Below are 18559 nucleotides of genomic sequence, written 5' to 3'. Positions count from 1 at the left end.
AAACAAACATATTCAGAATATTGCTAGAAGCCCATGAGGGCGGAACAGTTCCCTAAGTAAGAAAAATGGTATCATTTTCAAACACGAAGTACCTGATAAGATAAATGAGGCAAAACTTTTATTAGTCTTAGAGATGGCAGAAATATTTTGGAGAGTCCATTTAGCAGGTGCCAATTTAACAGCACTTCCGCTTGCCAACACAAAGGGATGTATCCAAACCTCTCCAACGCGTGCCCCCAAAATGTGCTCTACAGGGTCCACTAACTCTCCAAAGCTTCTTTTACAGGCACACAGGAGGCTGAAGGAGAAAGGAAGAGGAAGTTCTGTTGCATGCATGGAAGTCTTGTTTTAACTGACTGTATGTAAGCCACTCTGGGAAGGCTTTTGGCAGAAGAGCAGAGTACACATGCTCTAAATAAGTCTCTTGCACCAGGGGAGCTACAGTGTTTGACACGGCCCTCAAGGAACATTTTATATTGATTGCAAGGATGGAAAAATACAATCTTGACCATCTAATATCTTATAAGCAGCTTAAATGACTGCTTTATTTCTGCAGTGAGCTCCTCATTAAATATTTTCCCCAATGTGTACTGTGAAATCATTTCTATTTGCCACTTCTGTATCCTTTAATCTTCTAGCTCTGCTGCTGAGCCATGCCAATGCCACAACATAACATTCTTCCCAACTGACAGTGAGCCTTAAGAGTTATTGGCAGCATGCTGCGATAGTTGCAATAGAATGAGAAGAACACTGCAGAACCTGAAACATTTTATTTCTAGGCTCGTACAACAGGTGTTCAGTTGAAGATTTGGTGGCAGCGGCGGCAAAAACAAGCTGCAAGGGAAACTTGGGGAAAAGACTACATGTGCATGGTAATCATGTGTGGCTGGGAAGCAAAGCTGTAAAGCTAACAGAAAGTGAGGGAATAGCCCATTAATAAATATGTTCACATTGTACTGATTTTTACTGCCACTAGCTTTATTTACTATGTTAGGGAACAATCCTAACTTCTGACTAGGGCGCAGAGCCACCGACACCTCTGTAACCCTGCAGCTCAGAGAGAAAGTGGGGGAAGAAGAAAGGCCTGTATTTGAATTCTCTCCAGTTGCTGGAATGTCACTTAGGATCCAGTGGATCTTTGGCCACCCCCACTTTCACTCATCCATTTCATTTCAGCGGTGCTTTTTAAAAGTCATTTTGAGTTGCCTATGGCAAAAATTGTTGTTGTTGTTGTTTAGTCATTTAGTTGTGTCCGACTCTTTGTGACCCCATGGACCAGAGCACGCCAGGCACTCCTGTCTTCCACTGCCTCCCGCAGTTTGGTCAGACTCATGTTGGTTGCTTCTATAATACTGTCCAACCATCTCGTCCTCTGTCGTCCCCTTCTCCTTGCACCCTCCATCTTTCCCAACATCAGGGTATTTTCCAGGGAGTCTTCTCTTCTCATGAGGTGGCCAAAGTATTGGAGCCTCAGCTTCAGGATCTGTCCTTCTAGTGAGCACTCAGGGCTGATTTCTTTGAGAATGGATAGGTTTGATCTTCTTGCAGTCCACAGGACTCTCAAGAGTCTCCTCCAGCACCATAATTCAAAAGCATCAATTCTTCGACAATCAGCCTTCTTTATGGTCCAGCTCTCACTCCCATACATCACTACTGGGAAAACCATAGCTTTAACTTTGTCGGCAAGGTGATGTCTCTGCTTTTTAAGATGCTGTCTAGGTTTGTCATTGCTTTTCTCCCAAGAAGTAGGCGTCTTTTAATTTTGTGGCTGCTGTCACCATATGCAGTGATCATGGAACCCAAGAAAGTAAAATCTCTCACTGCCTCCATTTCTTACCCTTCTAATTGCCAGGAGGTGATGGGACCAGTAATAAGAATAAGAATACTGCTGGAGGAAACACCATTACCAGTAGTCTTCCAACAGCCTAACCCACTCCAGAAGCATATACCAGGCATTGTTCTGTTTGCCTGTTAAGCTTTTTATTGTTGCCTTAATGTTTTTATTGGCTTTATTGTATAAGGTGCCCTGAGAGTATTCATATATCAGGACAGCATAAAAATTAAAAATATATGTAATGAAGTCCAGAGATAGCAGCTAAGAGCTAGACTTTTTTTCTCCTGCAGAAACTGAACTGTTTACCCTATAAGCAAATATATGCAGTTATTTTTCTTCTGATATTTCACTATTTGAAGGAACAGGTAGACAGTGGACCAGTCTACTAATAGGCTACTTAATGTCTTCTAGAATTAGCATAAAGAAATCCATATTACATTAAGTGCTGCTTGATCCTGAACATTCTTAAACTGAATTTCTACTCTTGTATAACTCCTTAAAAGAGCAATGAAACCATTTTAAAGCTGTGTCATTAGTGAACTTTAGAACTGACATTCAAGTAAGAGTGACAGTGCAGTCCACATAGGTTATTTTGTCACTCTCTGCTGACTCACTCCTACTCACTGCACCTATTACCTCTCATGTGTGGAAGGTACCCTTCGCAACAACAATAGACAAATGCTTATATTTTAAGAAGAATCAAATTATGCACAATGCCAAAAGAAATATAAGTTTAGCACAAAGGCAGTGAACTGGTTTTCATATTCACACAAAACCATGATTCATACTATGTTCACAAACTGGTAGGAGCCCAAGCAGGGCTTGATGTAGCCTTGCCCTCTCCCATCTCCCCATGCACCTGGGAGAAGGATCTGTGCAGTGTTTAGCTTTGCTTCCAGAAATTCTTGACTTGTTATTACAACCCAGTCATTGTGGTTTTAAAATAAACTCCAACTAAACAAGCCAGCTCTGTCACACATAACTTAAAATCGGCTTGTTTTGAAACTGATCGGTGTTTTAAATCACATCCTCTGGTTCCTACATAACAAGACAGGATTCTCAGAAAGCAGAAGTAAATGTTGCAAAAGTCCTGTTCCACACTTGCAGGAGAGAGAATTGTGAAGCATGTGAGCCCAAAGTTTCGCTCAAGCTGATGTGTGTCAAGTTCAATCCTCAATGGGCAGTAAGACTCCCACTTTGACAAATGGGAGGGGACCACCCACCTGTCCATCACCTGACATCATTATGATAGCAGATAACTGGCAGGTGGGCGATTCCACCCACCTGTCAATGTTGGCCCATAGGCATGGGAGAAAAAGTGCCAGCCTACCAGGCCAAGAAGGTCCCCCGCCCCAGCTCATATGACTAAGAACATGATATCTGAATTGAATCCATGTAATAAATAAGGAATGGCAGGAAGCTCATTGTGTATAATCCCTCCTGCTCTCCCTATTTGCATAACGAGATTGACAAGACTGCCTAACTGGGTAAGCTATGGACAGGTTCCTAACGGTGGTACCACGCTCCAAATTCCAGGATGATGGCTCACAATGTTTCATATAGATGCTAAATAGCACAGTACTGTAGATAGCCCCTGAGCAATTGAGCAACAGTCCCCTGGAGGCAGCAGAGGAACTGCTGTAGTAGTGTTTCCAGTCCTCAAAGTTGTTCCACAAGGACACTGTGGTCAATGGTGTTGAAATCTGCTAGGAGATCCAAGGAGAACAAACATTCACCCTCCCGTCCAATTAATTAATCAGGATGACCAAGGCTGTTTCTAGGCCTGAAGCCAGACTGAAGTGTTGAAATGTGTCTAGACAATCTGCTTCCTCCAGGCATACCTGCAAAAAGACTGTCCACCACCCTCTCAATCACATTACCCAGAAAAGGAATATTAAAGACTAGGTGGTATTTTTCTTGGTCCAGGAAGGTGATACTACCACTAGTTTCAAGGTGGTTGGCTCATGTAGTTAACCACTCCCTGCACTCAATCAATCAATCAATCCCCTCTTACTACAGTAGATTTCACTGACCATGATGGGCAGGGATCAAGAGGGCATGTTGTTGACCTCACACAAGTGTCCTTAGCTTTTTTCCTTAATGTAGAACAGGAATCCAAAGTGAGTAGAAAGCAAAGACTATGCTGTATAATGGCTTTGCCAGCATCAGCAACATCTTTGGCAGACACCCAGACTGCACTCCTGAACCAAATACCTGAAGGTGTTCTGTATTCTGCAGCATTGGAAAGAAGTACAGTGCCAACACACAATCCTAAGTATGCATTTTTTTTCTCTTTTTTAAGTAAATCAGTAAAATGTCATAGTAATGAAGTTAAGTTATTAAATTGTGTCAAAGATTTGCAGGAGTGTGAAACACAGGAGTGTGATAAGTGTTTCATATTCTGAAATAGAAAATACGGTACTTCATGAGAGCAGTTATTTCTCTCTCACATACCTAATTTCCATTTTTTTTTCTTTTGCAGACCTCAAAAGAGAGGGGGGGCAAACCTCATCCCCAGGGCTTTCACATTTCTGTCTTCTGCTCAATAACAGAATTAAGAGCAGACAGCAGCCATTCAGATTGATTTTTTCACCCTCCCAGCACAAAAGGTTTTGAAGGAAAACCCCAAGAGACACATCAATACCACATCACACAAAAAAAGCAAGTGTTATGCTGACATAACAGTAGCCTTCTCCAATCTGGTGCCCTTCAAGTGTTGTTGTACTGCCACTCCCATCATCCCAGCCCACTGGCCATGCTGGCTACAATGAATGGGAATTGGGAGCCAAACATCTGGTGGGTTACAGATGTACTAACCCTGGCATACGATGGCACAAGCAAGATTCTGAGCAGACACTTTCTTCTAAGAAACTAGAGCATCTGCTGCTTCAAAGAGCTTGTACTCCAATCCTAAACACATTCAGGTTGAAGATTCAATATGGCAGCACATGCTACTCAATTGCACAGCTTCACTGCTCCTTTTGCTTAGCTAGTAATACAAACACTGGAGTGGCTGGCTTGGCTTTTTGTGCAAATCAGTGCTCGTGGTTTCTCTCCAAACAAAACACATAAAGTAACCTAAAACATAATGCTAAGCCAGCTGCTTCAGGGTTTTGTTTCTTCTTGACTAGGCAAAAGGAAGAGTGAGGAGAGTGTAGAAATGCACGGTGCTTAATCATGCTACTGGAACTTGTTTGTGGTAAGACATGGTTTGTTTCTAAACATGGCTCACTGTTGCATGCAAACAGGGCTGGTAAGATACTCGTGAGACCTTTGTAGATCAAATTAAAGTCAAGATACTGCAAAGAAACAACAGTAGCTTAGAAGCCTAAAGTGAACAAGTTATAAATAGAAGCCTGTTTTTCATATAGTCCGGAAATGGATGGTGAGCAGTTGCTGTGTCAGATCAATTCAGTACTTCAGAATATCCAAGAGCCAAGTTCAGTGAGGACCTGAAAGGCCACTGACACATAGAAGATTAACAGCCGGTGATCATTCTTCAGTCAAAGATTTCACTAATTTTGATGACAAATCCTGGTAAAACGTGGAGGTTAACTGTAATTGGACCACTGCATAGTTTTATTTACTGTTCTTAGGAAGCAAATTTGTAAATGTTGGTTGTTTTTCAATTTAAGTTTTCTGAACCTTAAATCCTTTACAAGTGGAAAAAGTTACCATGCCCAAGATGTCACATTGTACCACTAAACAAACTATGACATCCATGTAAGTAACAAACATTTTCATTTAAACTGAGTCCATATCAACCTTCTAAAAAATATCTACACACTGTATCTTTAAAATACTAAGGAAGAAAAGGGGGTTGTTTCCATCAGCAGTTGGTGTGGCACCAATCACTAGCCACAGATTCCCATTTCTTTTGATAGTGGGTACGGCTTTGTCATGCTGGCCACATGACCCAGAAGCTGTACGCCAGCTCCCTCGGCCAGTAAGCAAGATGAGCGCCGCAACCCCAGAGTCGTCCGTGACTGGACCTAATGGTCAGGGGTCCCTTTACACTTTACCTTTACCAGAGCAATTGAGGAACTACTGCTGAGGAACTACTGCTGTAAAAAGATCCTGCTATTGGTTGAAATGAGGCAGCCATCATACTGTCTCCTGGTGGAAAGACACTGCATGCCGCCAATGAAGCCTGCTTTCTGGTATGTTGACTGACAGAAAGGAACACCCTCCTTTCTTCAGAATTCTGAAAATACAGCTCCTATCTATTTCCTTGTGTCGGCAACATGAAGGGGTGGCTAACACATTGAGGCAGTGCCACAAAGCCAGTGTCCCAATGGTGGTATAGCTGCCACTTACAAATAAGGTATAGGGGCAAGGCAGAGTGGCCTAAGTGCAGTTAAGAGAATTCACAGCAGAAAATATAGTGCAAACTGTGATGCAAAAGAGCACAGTTTCTATCTTACAAATCTAGAAGTTGTCACCCTACAGCTATTAACAGCACAATCCTAGGCATGTTGATTCAGAAGTTAATCCCATTAAAGTCATAATGGGATTTATTATCTAGTAATTGGGTCTAGTATTGCAGCCAAAGTGAATGTTTGAAATTAAATATTACAACTGGCCAGTACACCTCAATTTGAGATCAAGGAGTGACCTCTAAAACACCAAGATCCAATCCAATGCAGGCAAATTACAAAACGTTTTAAAATTCCTAACTCAACTAGGAAAGCATAAATCAACTAGGAGATAAAAATGGAAGATTGATAAATCTAATAACTGAGATTCAGAAATAGACACAAGCTTGTCTTCAACAACAGCTGATTCCAGTTATAGAACAGAAAATGAAGTTGCAAGAAAATCTGAGGATTTCTTACTAAACTGAAAAGGACACCCCCTATCTAGTATTCCACAGAATACAAAATAATGATCTCATTAAATCCACACCATAAAAGCAATGTACACAGGATTTAAAAGCTGGAGAGGGACATGGGTCTTGTCTGGTACTGAAATGACATCAAGGCAGATTCCAAGCAAGCCTACATGAAAACATCTTTCCAAACTCAGGTTACCACCACTGAGTATGTCAACTTCCATGAGGCCATCTACCACACATAAAATGGAGGAGACATCCAAAAAAAAGAGCCTCATCTGAAAATGTTAGTATATGGGCAAGAAAACGTGGAGACAATAAGTCCTTCAAGTATCCCAGCCACAAAGCCCTAAAGGGCTTTAGTGGTCAAAACCAGAACTCTGAATTGCACCTGTAACATAACTAGAATCTATTAGATCTTGATAGCTTTTTAAAAAAAGATATTCTCTGCTTTTTTTATAAAGTGCTTCCATGTGACTATAGAAAACACTTGGAACTCTCCTCACACACCATTTCTGACAGAGGCAGGAAGGAGAGAGAGTGGGGGGGAGGGAGAGAGAGAGAGAGAGAGAGAGATAGGGAGAGGCAGAAGAAAATACACCAGATATGGCAGCAAAGAATTCACACCAAACAGAAGAGGACATGGTGAGCTCTAATCCCAGCTTCAATGTCACAGAATGTGAGGTGTGGGCTTGCCAAGTATTAAAGCCAGTAATGGAGAGCAGCTAGCAGCAGAGCCCATGGCATGAAGTCCTTGTGCTCAGCCTGTTGCTGAGACTAGCAGAGTCACAGTGAGGAGAACAATGATCAGCACAATATTTGGGGGTGGGAATATTTTCCAGATGATGTTCCCATATGATTCTGACCTTCTGAGGGATCTCAACCATAAAGTAATTCAGTCCAACTGCTAAGTCCACAGAACAGAGTATGTTCCACGCCAATAGCTGAGCAGAAGGCAATACATAGCCTAGGGATCGCTTCCCTGAAATAGAATGGAATGATTTCCAGTTTAATCAAGATTGCACAGGATTTACGCCTACCTCTGTGGGATCACACAAAAATCCAAGCCAAGGAGAGGGATGTCACCATTATATCAGTCACTTCCCCCAACTGGGTATAACACTTTATTTTCAGCCCACATGTAAGGCTGAAAGTCATTTCTAGAGCTTTCTAATATTAAGGAAGTGTTTGCTTGGCAAAACATAACAGTTGGCTATGCGCAACAAAACACAGATCTTGTTCACATGTCACATCCTTTCAAACTCGATGCAACCAGCAGCAAAATCAGACACTTTCCCCCAAGAGCATGCATAGCTCCATTTTTCTCAATTATGTTTTAAATACATTTGGAGATCACAATGCTTTTAGTGTAAGAATTATCAAGGTGCTACTAAATATGGTGTACCAAGAGAACATCACACGTAAGGCCTTAAAAGGATTTGACTACATGGCAAGCTGTACTCTTCAGATTAAAATTTCTTACCTATATTAAGGATTCATTGAATTCTACAGTTACTGGCAAGTAGAACATTTAGTGCTGCACTAGAAATCAGCAGCTCTTCATTTTAAAAACTTTTATGTAAGTATGCAAATATATGCTTCTTGGGCAATGAAACTCAAAGGTGAATAAGTAGTCATATCTCCACCAATCAGGGAAACAATGACAACTGGGAAACATTGGCCTGTGAGCACTCCAGTTGGATAACAGCCTTTACCAAAGGTGTCATGGACTTTGAAGACACTCAAACTCAGAACGCAAGGGAGAAACGTGCTAAGAGGAAGGCACATTTGGCAAATCCACACCGTGATCAACTCCCGCCCGGAAACCAATGTCCCCACTGTGGAAGGACGTGTGGATCCAGAACTGGCCTCCACAGTCACTTACGGACTCATTTTTAAAAGCGTGTTTATGGAAGACAATCTTACTCGGCTACGAGTGATCGCCAAGGAAGAAGAAGAATCAGGGATGCATTCCCTGCATGATTCCTTGACCATTCCCATGCCCGAAATTATGCCACAATAAGTACAAATGTGCTTATTATGCATAATTTATGCTTTTTCACATTACTGAAACTTTGTTTATGCTCTTCAGTACTTATCAGGATGGATTAAAAAGATCATACCAGTCTTCTTTGGGCACTTAATGAAACTTTTACCTATCTTTTCAGGGTAAATAGCAGGAGAATATAAAGGCAACATGTTCTAGTCACTCACAGTATCAAACACTTAAATATGATTACATATAAATTCAGTTTGCGTGACAAGTGAATCATGCAAGTGTTATTTAGATACAGTGGTACCTCGGGTTACATACGCTTCAGGTTACATACTCCGCTAACCCAGAAATAACGCTTCAGGTTAAGAACTTTGCTTCAGGATAAGAACAGAAATCGTGCTCTGGCGGCGCAGCGGCAGCGGGAGGTCCCATTAGCTAAAGTGGTCTTCGGGTTAAGAACAGTTTCAGGTTAAGAACGGACCTCCAGAACGAATTAAGTACGTAACCAGAGGTACCACTGTCTTTCTAAATGTCTTAAATGTATTATCTACTGCACTATGAAGATGCTTTTGTCATTTTAAGAGTATCCTTCCAGGATACCTTCGGTACTTGCAGTACATTAGGGATTCTATTAATAGAATTCTATGTTGCTTATCTCAGACCCTGGCACCTTGTGGTCTCTGGAAAGGTTGCCAAGAGAAAAGGTTTTGAAAGTCAAAAGTATCACAGCAACTCTTGTATGGAAAGCAGTAGCCAAATCATAATCTTGAGGTTACTGACAATGCTTCATAAATGAACAAAGAACAATAATAATTTCAGTAGATTTCAATGCTTTAGAAGCATATCAACACCTTAAGCTGAAACCATGGCCAGGCCAAATATAACTTTTCTAGCAGCTTCTTAGTTTGTAATGGTATCTTCCAATCTAGTGCCTTGGTTTAGAACTCTGGAGAGTCGTGTAAGTGAAAGGGCAGAATGTAAGGAAGGGAAGTCCCTCTTATAAATAGCTGTGGCAGATAATGTTTTTACTGAAGCATATTCTATCAAGTTATGAACTCTCCTGTGGGTCAAGACCGAAAAAGGTAGCTTAGTATTAAACAAATTCCTCAGGCAATTCACAATTTAAACTGTAAACATGGAACTTTAGTCCACACTTACCCAACTAGTTTGACCTTGCCCTGATCTTTATTTTTTTTTGGGGGGGGGGACTTCCAGCCAAGTCTGTTTTGCCCATACAGTATATTCAATCCTCTCTCTTTTTGGATGAAAGAGGAGACAAGATAGGTTAAGACTAACTGAATTTATTTGTATGGTCTTATCTTGCCCCAGAGGATTTCTGGTAAGAGAATGTAAGTGTGTTCACAGTAAATGGCAGAACATTGCATTTGTGCTGCAATGGGAGAAAGAAACACAATTTGGGTGGATATTGCTATCCAGATAGCAAAACCCCTGCCAGAATGAATAAATGAGAAGAGCGTGGTGCTGACAGAAAGCAGTAGGTTACAAGAGATACGGCTGTGAGAAGTGTGATTCAGCTGGCACCGCCACAGAAAGGTTAGCTATGTTCACTGACACAAGGACTTTAAAGGCTGCACTCAAGGAGAATAGAGGAGAAACTAGCTGATTTCAAGTTCCACTGATGCCCAGCATATGCTGCTATGCCATCACCATGAGCCTTGCCATCCACAAGCAAAACAAGGCACTACTTGTTCTCCATCCTACTGTGCCCAGCAAGGGCCGGGGATGTCTCTGTAAAGTGAAGCCAGCTCTCACCTAAGATTACATCGAGGGGGTACGCAGTAAAGGAAGTGCAGCCCTTCCAGAAAATTGGAGGAGGGAAAGAGAGAGAGAGACAGATCCTGCAGGGTATGAGTCATGCCATGGATCCTTGGCACAACCGCTGACTATTCCCACAAGGAATAGCCTTACTCCACCTGCGAAAGGGTCAATCCTAGGTGAAGAGGCAGGGGTAAAAACTGGAGTGGCGGTGGTGGAAGAGGAATAAGGAGAAAGAATGATGGAGAAAACTTTGATCCCAGTTCACTAGAAGGCAGCGGGCAGGCTCTGTTGACCTGCCCTTCAAGCCGCCTTCTTCTCTCCCCCATTCATCCTATCTATAGGTCATTACCCTAAAAGCAATGGGAAATGGCTGGGAGGGGTGGGGAGCAATGCTATCATCCGTAAGGTGCGGGAGAACAGGAGGTGGGTGGAAGGGTCGGCCTCTCCCTTTCGCCCCCCCCCCCGCCCCCCAATCCCTGCCCGAGCGAGGGGCTGACAGGTCGAGGGAGGGAGGGAGGGAAGTTCGCCGCCTCGGGATACCTGGTGCAGCGCCGTCAGCCCGTCCACGTTGGCCGTGTTGAGGCGGGCTCCGCGGGCCAGCAAGCGCTTCACCTCCTCGGTGTCGCCGCTGGAGCAGGCAGCCAGGAAGACGGCGCCGTCCTCGAAGCGGACGCGGGGCCCGCCGCGGCGCCGGCTCCGGACGGGAGCCGCCGGCTCCAGCTCGGTCAAGGAGCCCTTCCAGCGCTTCAGCTGCTCCGCCCGCCGCAGACGCGCCGACTCGGCCCGCTTCACCCCCAAGTGCCCCGGCTCCGACATGACGGAAGCGCCGCCGCCGCCGCTTGCTGCTGGGCCGCCGGCACCGCCTCGCCGCTCTCGGCACTCCAGGGACCCTCGCCGAACGCCTCAGCCCGGGGAAGAGCGAACGGGCTCTGCCGCCATCTTTACAACTTCCCCCTGCCCGTCCCCCGTCCCCACCTCGCCCGCAGCGCCGGAGTTGACTGCGGCGCGGGCGCAGACGGCGCCTCCGAGCATCATGGGAAAGGTAGTTCTGAGAGGGGGCTGCCCCGGTGGGGATCCTTGGGGGGACTACACCTCCCAGGATCCTCTGCGTCGCCAGGTCTGCCAGGTTACCTTTTTTTTGTTCGGGGGAGTAGGAAAAGAGGGAGATTCAAAATGAGAGAATGACTGAAAGGTGGGTGGGTGGTTATTGTGGCATTATCCCCGAGATATTGAGTGCCTTGAACAAAGGGAAAATGCTGAATTGTTATTACTCTTACTACCTGTAGCAGCAATAGTGCTACCACATGAGCATATTTAGGCAACATTTTCCTCTGCTCGTTGCATTTATACACCAGGATAAAGAATGGCTGCCTATGGAGGTGAGGAATGGAATTAGACTGGAGGCTGGAAGATTTGCGTTAAAAGCTCACTTCTTCCGTGGCATATAGCGCTGAGTAAGTCACTTTTTCTTAGCTTCAGCAAAACGAAGAAAGAGTAAATTGCTTTTGCAAACACAGAATGTAAAGCACATAAAACTGATTATCTTGTATAAATCATAAACAGGAATAATAGAAATTATTCAGTGGAGAAAAGAGATCTTCCTTCTGTGGGGTTAAGAGTAGGATAATGAATGGGTATAACCAGGATTTTTGTTAGGGCGGGCAGGACTTTGGGGGAGGGGCAGAACCAACGTGATTGGTCAGTTAAGTATTTATATTGTTTTACTTGATCTAGAGGGGGCAACTGCCCCCCCGCCCCGCCCCGCCCCTTTGCTAAGCCCATGGGATAATGCATGTTTCTGCAACATGGTCTTGGAGGATATTGGGATGTGTAAAGCAGCTTAAGATGTTGCTTTGATACTTGTTTCGCCTCATTAGCTCCATCTTGTGGGTGGTTTAGCTCTTAGCATACCTGGCATTTGTTGGAGAATTTAATAATTGGCCAAATGAGTGTCACACATTATAGCTATCATTGGACTTTATTTTAATTACCTGTCACCATTCGTTTGGTGGGGGAGTCCTAGAATCACTATAAATAGCACATTCACAACATGGCAGCCATTTTAAAAGGCGGATAATATATCTATGTCCTTATGGCAGAGCAGCCTCTGATACTAACTGTGCAAGCAAGGGGTGTGATCCCAACACACACTCACATCCTGATTTTGATGACAGGAAAGAGGGACATCTCAAATGGGAGAGGGGGGGGATCCACCATGGTGGAAGGTCCAACTGTGCCCCATCACCTGGGACAGCAAGCATAAAGCCCTCCAATGGGGCATTTGGGGGTGGAACAGGGATCCAAAGTCCTGCACTCACACTTATCAAACCTTTATTAGGCATTTACATGTAAAATCGCGAGAGAAAGAATCACATACAGGAACTTTAAAATATATATACACAAAGAAACAACAATTAAACTCATAGGCTGATTGTATGTGTGTATTAGTAAAATCTAGAATTTCGTCCTGTTAAAGTACTCCTTGAAGCACTGCTGCCAAAAACTTGGCTACCCCTGCAGTCACCCCTTGGTCAATGTCAGAGAGACAGAATCCAACACTTCCACTGTGCTGCGGATTCAAACCATCCAAAAGGGGGGACAACACACGTTCACGCAGCATACTGTGTAGTGGACAATAAAAGAGAATATGCTCTACAGTGTCCGGGACATTCAGGGAACATCTGCAGTATCTCCTGTTTCTGGGAATATTCTGATATCTACCCCTGACAAATGCCGAGGGAAAGATATTCAGTTGGGCCAACATAAATGCCCTACGTTGGGCTGGTATAATTAGTTTAGTAACATAGTTGACCCTGCTATCTAGGATATTTAAATCATAGAATATGGGAGAGCAAATTTTATTTACTGCTGCCACAATATTTTGTCTCTCAACATCCTTTAGTCTAATTTGGACATTGTGAAAGATATGTTGCTTGCTTGAATTGTACAAGGGCTCCAGCTCGATGCCTATCAATCTGATTTTATTTTCTAGGAGTTGGTACCATCTAGATTTATAGGAGTCCCAAGGGGCCCAATCTTTGAAGCCCTCAACTACACCAGCCAGGAGCTGACAGAGTGGAGCTAGGGGCTTGAATAGGAGGGTGTTGTATTATCACCTAAAATGAGATTCCACGTCTGCAGATGGGAGCAGACCCACTCCCTCTGGAGGAACCAAGCACATGCACTCTCGACTTTCCCATAAAGCAAGGAAGTCTTGTAACTGAGGCTGCCGTGCCTTGGTCTGCTGTCTAACTTGCACCATTTCTTGCCTTCATAAAGATCATTTTCTTACTTATGCATAAGAGCCCCCATTTGTGGTGTGTTGGGCAGGAGAATTGCTCTGTCTGCTAATTATGATATCATGGAGTTTTTACAAACATGTTCTGTGAATGAAGGGAAGGTAGCCAGTCTGGGATTAAGAATTCCCACAGGTCCTGGGGACAGAAGGAACTTTATGTCTGAGCTGAAGGCTGTGAAGGTGATATTCTAAAGGAAGAAGGTGATATTCTAATGGAAGAGGAACAAAATAGCATTGGAGTGTGATATTCCAAGCCCCAATTGCAATGAGCCACCTGCAGGCCCCCAACTGAGATCACAGAAAGGATAGCTAGACCACACAATTCTGCCATGGGGAAAGGATGCAAACTCCTTGGCTAAAGAGTAAAAATTCAAGCACTCATCAGGCCCCTGGCAGGATAAAAGGGCTCACTTCCCTGTTGTCCATTGCTGGAGCAAAATTTGGTGCTGTCCCTGGTGCTGCTGATCCCACCCCCCATTTTCCCATCTGCTATAGCTTCCCGTCAAGCTACCTGACTCCAGCTCTTTGTTGCCTGCTACTTGGTACATGCACCCAACTGCACATTGTTCAAAGTGGGTCCTTGAGGCATCTTTTTCTGGCACTATAGTGGTCAACTCCCTAACACAATACGAAAAACAGGATTGCTTTCAAACTAGCGACTTTCAAAGTTATATAGTGGAAGATGAATACCATATCAGCAACTGAACTGGCCCTCTTTGTCACGATTTAGTATAGAAATATGCTACACAAATATACTTCTGTCCCTGACTTTAAAGAAACTGAGTTTATTTCAGAGCAGCTCCAAATATATTTTGTTATGTCAATCTTTGATCAACCAGCTTCATCTTTGTCTCTTTTCCAACATAGTTCCATATAGCTAACTGCAGACATTGCATGTAAATAGTTTCATGACCCTTGTCTGAGTCTTGGGTGGTTTGATTTTTGGTGCGATTGGATTTATTATCTTTACCTCTCATTTCTGTCCATGATTACACAAAGAAGCGTAATTGACTGAAAACAATAAAACATTGAAACATAAAGAACATAATGAAAACATACACCTTATCCAGCTGGAAAAATAAATGAACTATTCTCTAAACTTCTTTTGGTGATGTGTTATTTGGTAATTATCGGATAGAATCTAAAAATACCTTGCTGGCACTCAATTATTGTTTAAGCACTGTGTGTAACAGTACCATTTAAACACCAGGGGGCAGCTGCACCCTTGAGACTTCATCAATTTGAGAAGAAATCCCACAGCTAGTATATTACAAAGCACTATTCTTCTTCAGTGACTCTTTAGGAGGAAAATGTTACATGTTACCTTCTCCAACTAAATAACACTTGAGATTTGAAATACACATTGTTTCTTTGCTTAATATATTTATTTTGTATCCCTCCTTTCTTTTACTTCTCTCCAACAAAGTAAAGAGAAACAGTCAATACTGTATAATATAAATTATATAACAATAATATCATATCCTATATTAAGCATCCATAGAAACCCATAAATCCAAAGCTAAGTCATTCATTGAACCCAATAAATACCCATATCATCTAACCTCTGATTACAAAACATCAAGAAAATATATCAGATGGCAAAATACTGCACTTCTTACTATGAATTGAGTCCAAAGTAGTGCTTGTAAGAGTGGGATGACTTGATTTGCTCAACTGGATGTTCCCACATTTCCGGATGAGGTTCCCCCCTAATCCTCTATAGAAGATTTAGGGATGGGATGGAGAGTGTGGAACCTCCTGCTGTGCAAGTGGAAGTTGTTTCACTTGCACAATTATTTAGTTTGATACCTACCTGCATATTTACTCAGAAGTAAGTCCCATGTTGCATTCAATGGGGCTTATTTCCAAATAAATGTATACACAAGACTGAAGCATCAGAATTCAACATTTGGATTAAACATTTAGCCTGTGTAACACATACACACTAAATCAGATCTAGATTTTTCCAGTGCTAGGTTTTTTTTGGGGGGGGGGTTCAATGAATAATTGACTCATATTTCATTACTACTGGATATGCTGCTGTAGTTAATATAATAAACTTGCATAAAAAGAAGGAACAAAATCAGTGTTCCATTCCATGTTTTTGCCTTTGTTGTTGTTCAGTCGTTCAGTCGTGTCCGACTCTTCGTGACCCCATGGACCAGAGCACGCCAGGCACGCCTATCCTTCACTGCCTCTCGTAGTTTGGCCAAACTCATGTAAGTAGCTTCGAGAACACTGTCCAACCATCTCATCCTCTGTCGTCCCCTTCTCCTTGTGCCCTCCATCTTTCCCAACATCAGGGTCTTTTCTAGGGAGTCTTCTCTTCTCATGAGGTGGCCAAAGTACTGGAGCCTCAACTTCAGGATCTGTCCTTCTAGTGAGCACACAGGGCTGATTTCCTTGAGAATGGATAGGTTTGATCTTCTTGCAGTCCATGGGACTCTCAAGAGTCTCCTCCCAGCACCATAATTCAAAAGCATCAATTCTTCGGCGATCAGCTGCTGCTGATATATACAGAAATGCAGTGTGGAAATTAGTCTTCCTTTCTTTGCCACTATTGTATATATTTCCTGTTGCTGTTTTATGGTTACACAAAGAAGCTCTGAGCATTCCACAGCCTTCTAGAACCTCTGAGACGGGCACTCAATGGAAGCCTTTGTCAGAGGTGGCAAGAAACTTGTGGCATTTTGTCATATGATAGTTGCTGCTATTTCTTTAAAAACTGCAATAATTTTTCACTTATTACATTTGCCATCTTGCATTACAAATTACCCTTAAGTAGCCTCACTCATATTAATATGCCATTAACATTACCATCTATAATCAATGAATTGAGTGAGCAAATAAGCCACAGCAGCAAATGTGTGAATGACTCACAGATTCTCTGTTGGCACTTCTTAGGCAATGTTCATGTCAAAGAAAACTCAAATAAAAGATGCATAAAGGGCTTTGGCAAACCATTAGCACTCCCCCCCCCCAATCAGCCCTGCTGGCATTTCTCAAGAAAACCACATTTCAATGGAATGATCCTAGAGGTGGAAGAGGTTCAGAAAAAAGCAAGCTGGTGCTCAAAGTGTTTGAGGATCTTTCCCATGAAGAAACACCAAAGAGGTTAGGGCTCAATACTTTTGAAAACACAAGACAAAGGCAATAAAATAAAACAAGAACATCATGGGAAAGGGATGTGGATAGAGAACATTGTCAACACAATGTTTAATTAACAAGATGTGCTGATGATTGGTAGCTTTCTAAAAAGGTCCAGCAAATTAATGAAGATCAAGCTTATCAATGACAGCTAAATAGAACCACCATGTTCAGAAGCAGTTTTCACCCAGGGTTATAGATGGCTAGGAATAAGCTACTTAGGATCACTGACATGCTCCACTTGTGAGCACACATAGGTGGCTGGTTGTAGTATTGCAACCTTGTTGTTGTTGTTCAGTCGTGTCCGACTCTTCGTGACCCCATGGACCAGAGCACGCCAGGCACGCCTATCCTTCACTGCCTCTCGCAGTTTGGCCAAACTCATGTTAGTAGCTTCGAGAATACTGTCCAACCATCTCATCCTTTGTCGTCCCCTTCTCCTTAAATCCCCTTCTCCTTAAATTGCAACCTTAAATACTTTAAATATATATACATCCCTACTTACCTCTTCCTTCTTTCTGGTATGTTATGATATGTTCACTAATCAATAAAAATATTTGCCCATCAGTAACAACACCAAACCAGGAAGTATTTCCAAATATTCCCTTTGAAGCTTCTACATTTTATTTGTAGTATTTTTCTCTCTTCCTCTATCATGTGTTATCAGAAAGGAAAGCACTAAGACTACAATCCTATGCTGATTCCATTGAACACAACAGGTCTTACTTTGGAGGAAATACGCATAGGATTGCACTGTAAGACAGTCCTTCATATCCTTCACATGTACCAGGAGAGTTCCAAAAGTGGGCTAGCTGGCTGGGGGTTAAGAAGAAAGACAACAGATCTGACACAATTATGTGTGCCTTTTGTCAGTTGCATGCATGGCATTCAAGCAGCTACAATACATATTATGTACCTGTTGCATTTCTGGTTGTCACACAGCTGCTAAAGGCAGGGGAGCTTTGCTTGGGATGCAGAGGCCTATTATTACCCCACAAGTTCTGGGAGAGGTAGCATCCCCTTTGCCAAGAGAGGTCCTCCTTTTCAGACAGTTGTGGGACATTCTGGGAATGACCCCAAATGGAGTAGGGAATGAATATCAAAAATTAATGGTTACCAGAATGCACCACACCAAGAATTACGTCTTTTTAAAGCTTAAGTGATAATCATTGAATTGTAGAGTTGGAAGGGACCCCAAGGGTCATCCAGTCCAACCCCCTGCACTGCTGGAATCCTGCCCCAAGCTGTCCCTGGGTGGGCTCAAGCCACCAACCTTCTGGTTAACAGCCAGAGGTACTGACGCTTTGTGCCATTGGGGGCTCCTAAGTCACTTGAATTCTTCCTACCTGTAGAACCTTAGAGACCAACTAAGTTTGTTCTTGGTATGAGCTTTCGTGTGCGTGCACACTTCAGATGCATGCACACAAAAGCTCATACCAAGAACAAACTTGGTTGGTCTCTAAGGTGCTACCGGAAGGATTTTTTTTTTTTGATTTTTTTTTATGTAACTTGAATTCTTGTTCACATTTTGGAAATGGTATGCAGTCGCCCCACTTTGGATTTTCAAATTTCAGCAGCGCCTTGTGCGACGCCAAAATCTTATGTTTTATTGTTTTATTTTCCTTTTATTTCACAAGATGTATATGCCGCTTGACGCTAATAAAATCTCAAAGT

The 18559-nt window shown here is 42.9% G+C and overlaps 1 protein-coding gene across 12 annotated transcripts in view; it reads right to left on the bottom strand.

The window, feature by feature from the left end:
- PPP1R12B (protein phosphatase 1 regulatory subunit 12B) overlaps window positions 1-11418 on the bottom strand; it is a 105718-nt gene extending 94300 nt beyond the window's left edge. For 6 of the 12 annotated variants that reach the window (XM_033153076.1, XM_033153074.1, XM_033153079.1 and 3 more), the window contains exon 1: window positions 10981-11416. In XM_033153076.1, coding sequence (XP_033008967.1) covers window positions 10981-11256 — 276 coding nt within the window. In that variant the 5' untranslated portion in view covers window positions 11257-11416. Of the gene's footprint in view, window positions 1-10980 lie in introns of all 12 variants that reach the window. The other 6 variants (XM_033153075.1, XM_033153077.1, XM_033153080.1 and 3 more) reach the window with 3 other exon arrangements.
- Window positions 11419-18559: the final 7141 nt, after the last annotated feature.

The sequence above is a fragment of the Lacerta agilis genome, chromosome 6 (assembly GCF_009819535.1).
Source record: "Lacerta agilis isolate rLacAgi1 chromosome 6, rLacAgi1.pri, whole genome shotgun sequence".
Classification (NCBI taxonomy): domain Eukaryota; kingdom Metazoa; phylum Chordata; class Lepidosauria; order Squamata; family Lacertidae; genus Lacerta; species Lacerta agilis.
The sequence above is the reverse complement of the archived record's forward strand: the minus strand, read 5'-3'. Positions and strand labels throughout refer to the sequence as shown.